The following is a 761-nucleotide window of genomic DNA, read 5'->3' as shown; positions in this document are numbered from 1 at the left end:
GAAGCAACAGCAGCAACAGCAGCAGCAGCAGCAGCAGCAGCAGCAGCAGCAACAGCAGCAGCCGCAGCTCATCTATCTCTGCTCTCTCCCCTAGAGATGGTATTGAGGCGGGGTATGAAGCCGAAGACGACGCAGCAGCAACACACAGCCAAGCAGCAACAAGCAGAAAAAGTATTCTGAGAGGCAGAAGGAGAGACCAGCAGCAGCAGCAGCAGCAGCAGCAGCAGCAGCAGGATCAGCAGCAGCAGCAGCAGCAGCAGCAGCAGCAGCAAAGGGGAATGCGGCGTTCGTTCCGCTGCGCGGAGAACCCTCATATAGAGTGGCAACGTAGTCGTGAGCAGCAGCAGCAGCAGCAGGAGCTGCAGCAGCTGCAGCAGCTGCAGCAGCAGCTGGAACAGCAGCATAATCAGCAGCAGCAGCAGCAACAGCAGCAGCAGCAGCAGCAGATGATGATGATGACAGCAGCAAACAAAACTAGAAAACGTTCTTCTTCTTCTCTACCCCGTGCTGCCTCTGATTTATTTAACTCTGTGCTGCTGCAGGATTTCAGTGGCTCTGGGCGGCAGCAGCAGCTGCTGCAGCTGCTGCGGCGGCAGGCGGAGCTGCACCTGATGCAGCAGCAGCAGCAGGAGTACATGCTGCATATGCTGCGGCTCAATAGCCGTGAGCTGCGAGCAGGAAAGCTGGGTACACCAGCAGCAGCAGCAGCAGCAGCAGCAGCTGCTGCTGCTGCTGCTGCTGCTGCTGCTGCAGAAGGGACC

The 761-nt window shown here is 58.3% G+C and overlaps 1 protein-coding gene across 1 annotated transcript in view; it reads left to right on the top strand.

Moving 5' to 3' along the window:
• EMH_0054280 (uncharacterized protein) overlaps positions 1-761 on the top strand; it is a gene marked incomplete at both ends in the record, with an annotated part of 7,584 nt that overhangs the window by 5,317 nt on the left and 1,506 nt on the right. Inside the window, one exon of the mRNA XM_013497102.1 lies at positions 3-761. Within this exon, the coding sequence (XP_013352556.1) occupies positions 3-761 (759 nt within the window). The remainder of the gene's footprint in view (positions 1-2) is intronic.

The sequence above is a fragment of the Eimeria mitis genome, genomic scaffold (assembly GCF_000499745.2).
Source record: "Eimeria mitis Houghton genomic scaffold, Emh_scaff2470, whole genome shotgun sequence".
Lineage (NCBI taxonomy): Eukaryota > Apicomplexa > Conoidasida > Eucoccidiorida > Eimeriidae > Eimeria > Eimeria mitis.
Note: the sequence above shows the minus strand (reverse complement) of the source record. Positions and strands in the feature narration are given on the sequence as shown.